Source organism: Phymastichus coffea, unplaced genomic scaffold (assembly GCF_024137745.1).
Source record: "Phymastichus coffea isolate CEN01 unplaced genomic scaffold, Cenicafe_Pcof_1.1 PCOF00071, whole genome shotgun sequence".
Classification (NCBI taxonomy): Eukaryota; Metazoa; Arthropoda; class Insecta; order Hymenoptera; family Eulophidae; genus Phymastichus; species Phymastichus coffea.
The window spans coordinates 223615-227065 of NW_026706882.1; the positions used below are offsets into that span (position 1 = coordinate 223615).

Below are 3451 nucleotides of genomic sequence, written 5' to 3' on the forward strand. Positions count from 1 at the left end.
AGCGTTTGTTTGCCTTTTTTCTAGTTTAATCACTTCATCTATACGCTCTGTCGCGTACGTCTGCGTAACTTACGTTTATATCTACTGTCATCTCGTTACCTGCGTTCTCTAGTCCTCGTCTTGTTACTGCTTACATTTATTTGTTTATACGCGATTTTTCTGTATGCAATTTTACAGTTTTCAGATTAAAGCGTTTAAATAATTACTCTTTTGTGTCTTTTTTATCGTTTGTCCATATTTGTATGTTTTATTGCAATTTGTAGGCTAGTGCAACCATGGGTATTTTACGCCAATATTGAAAATAAATGACAGTTTAATTGCTTCTCTTTCTCTTTGTTATATCAGTAGACTGTTGTATAATCCTAGGTTTACAATGGGGGTTCGACTCGACAAACTCGAGGACAAAGTCAACTCATTAGTATACCTTAATTTGACACAAGCTCATTTGACATAGAATTTTGCACCCTCCAAGATCTCTGAGCTGATATATTGGCTAATGAACATTGCTAGACCTTCGTGAAAATGTAAGCGGTTTTATGATCAAGCCTGATCATAAAAATGGTACTGCGTCGTTAATATAATCTGTGTGAACCCAACAGCAATGATTTCATACCCATCGAAATACTATTTAGGAATAGATAATCTTCTTCACGTTTACTATACCAAGCTTGAAAATTATGGCGAGTTGAAGTTCACGCAAGATGAACACAAAAGGGTCGTGGGTTAATGTCTCAGTCTCAGCTCTTGTCTGTCACTTTCTCTTCGCTCTACAGCGGTTCCCCCCGAAAGTTAATGACCTTGTCAAATACCATAAATTTCTCTTTAGTGTCTGGCCCAGACGTAAATTTGTGGAATTCCCCAGTTTTCGGCTTTAATCTTTTCCAAACACGGGTTTTTCTAACTAGTCACTTTACGTGATTTACTATATAAATTACATGAAAAATACGTAAATAATTTTTCAGATAAGTCAAATCAATACACTTAATTCAATATTTGCATGCTGCAATACGCCAATTCTAAAGAATATTGAAATTTCTGTCACAAGAGTGTGCTTATTATAATTCATTTTGTGACCGAAGCTTGAAAATTTCGCACATTACAAATTTTTAATTGAAAAATGATAAGTTTTAAAGTATTAATGACGAAACCTACCCCGAAAAAAATATGTACCATTGCGAAAGTTTCCCTGTATGGGACGGACTAGAATTCGCTTTATTTATAAATCCATAAAAGACGAAAATTCACGTAAAAATTCTCCTTTTCGACGACCTGCAAACAAAATTCCCATATATTCATGATCGTGGAATTAGATATACCACGGACTTGTGCTCAAAAAAATCACATTGGAAACGCGCCATTTTCAAGCGCTCGACAACGCTGTCCTCTTCTAGTTCTGGTCTGATGGGCGTGTCTTTTCCCCCATGCACATCTCAGTTTCCATTGGCTAGAGCTGAAAGCGAGCGGAGAAAGCGACTCACCCCCTAATTCTTACCTTCACCCCTGCGCGTCTTTCGCAAAGGTCAGCGAGCGCAAGCGACAGGGAAGGACGACACTTTGGTCTCGCACGCCGACTCGAGTGGATCGCGCTCAGACTTGCTAAGACGCTCTAAGTGAACAGTCGAATTTCAACTTCTCGATAGCAATGTTCAGAATAGGAATAAACTCCAAGTGCCCGAAAAATTCGTACGGTGATAACGAAGTGCACAGTGCGGTTCGCATCGGCGACGTCCAATTGGCCTATGACATGGTGCGTCGCGGCTATCCAGTCAACGAACGAAATGACGAGGACCGCACGCCCTTGAATATGGCCGTGCTGAACGGCCAACATGACATGGCCAAGATGCTGCTCTATGTCGGAGCAAATCCCAACGATGAAATCATAGACGAGGATTCATTGCTGCACTACGCGACCAGAAAGGGCGACGTTGCGATGATGGAGCTGCTGTTAAATGGTGGTGCGTACGTGGATGCAAAAGGAATCTCGGGTAAGACACCACTTTTCAAGACCGTCGAGAAGAGCCCGTGCGACGCCGAGTGGTTGCTCGAGCCCGAGCACGGCACCCAGTGTCTGCTCACGGCCATCGAGTGCCGCCGCCTGGAGATCTGCCAAGTATTGATCAGACATGAAGCCAACGTGAACGCCAAGGACCGCCATCAGAGGACTCTTCTCTACGTGGCCGTGAAGAGAAACTCCCACGAGTTGGTAGAGTTACTGCTGGAGCATGGTGCCGACATTAACGCCCGGGACGAGTCCCGGGAGACGGTGCTCCACCTTGCTGTGCGCTTCGGCTACGTTAGGCTGCTGGACTTGCTGTTACAGTACGGGGTCGACATCGACGCCCTCAACTTGAACAAGCAAAGCGCGCTTCATCTGGCCGTGGCCCACGAGCCCGCGAAAATCGGATACTACGGATTTCCGCACACATTCTTCGCTCGGCTACTGATGGTCGGTGCTCGCATACACACGAGGGCCGCCAACACCGACGAGACTCTGCTGCACACGGCCGTCAGGGTGAAATGCTTGATCTTTGTTAAGTACTTGCTTACCTGCGGAGCCGACGTTAACGCGACCGAACGCTTCGGGCGAAAGACGCCACTGCAATTCGCCGTGGAAGCCGAAAACGCTGACTGCGTTTACTACCTTTTGGTCTACGGCGCCAACCTCAGCGTTGTCGATTTGACCCAGGACATAAATAAAGAAGTTAAACGAGCGATATCCAGATATTTTACGCGGCGGGTCGCTGCCAACATGTATGTCGAGAAGAAGTACTTGGGATTGGTGAACGTCGAGGACGAGTTTTTTAAAGAGTGCGTCGAGGAAGTGGAGCGAATGATGACAACGGAGTTGTGCGATGAGCAAACTTACTACGAATTTCTCCACGAGTATCGACGTCGGCTCGCCAATGCTGTAGGCAACGCCGACCTTGCTAAGATATTCCTACATCATGCACACGTAGTGAATCCAACTGAAAAGAGCTTGCTGCAACGGATCTTCCCTCTGTATGTGGATATGCTCTTTCAGAATTATTGCGTCGGTATTCGGCATGCGCCAGTCCTTGCTGCCTTCGACGGGCTCACGTACCTTCTGCAATTTCCAGCCGTGGTTGTCGACATGATTATTAAAATGCTCAGCAGATATGACGTCAAAAGTTTAATTTATGCGTTGACTAAATCACTGGACAGCAACATATGCAATGTTATAAAAAGCGAAAGCGAGTTTCATCTTAATTAATATTTTGTTTATCATTTGTAAAAATAAGAATTTACTATCTTTTTATTATTTCTAGCTACTGTAAATATGTTTGTATAGAATTTTTAGTTTAACATGGTTTTTGGTTTATTTATGCATGTATTTTTAAATTAAATAAAGACGAAAAAATCTATACTCCTATTGTGTTACCTTATTTTCGTTCCTTTCTCATAAAATTTACTGACAATGACTGAAATATAT

The 3451-nt window shown here is 43.5% G+C and overlaps 1 protein-coding gene across 1 annotated transcript; it reads left to right on the forward strand.

Annotated features, from left to right (window-relative positions):
- Positions 1 to 1642: 1642 nt before the first annotated feature.
- On the forward strand, positions 1643 to 3232 carry LOC131667805 (putative ankyrin repeat protein RF_0381). The gene has a single exon (XM_058941513.1). The coding sequence runs from the start codon at positions 1643 to 1645 to the stop codon at positions 3230 to 3232; it is 1590 nt and encodes a 529-aa protein (XP_058797496.1).
- The last annotated feature ends 219 nt before the right edge of the window (positions 3233 to 3451 follow it).

What these genes read in the sequence shown, in the direction of transcription:
- LOC131667805 (XM_058941513.1), top strand. Translation starts at nt 1,643, where the DNA reads ATGTTCAGAATAGGAATAAACTCCAAGTGCCCGAAAAATTCGTACGGT.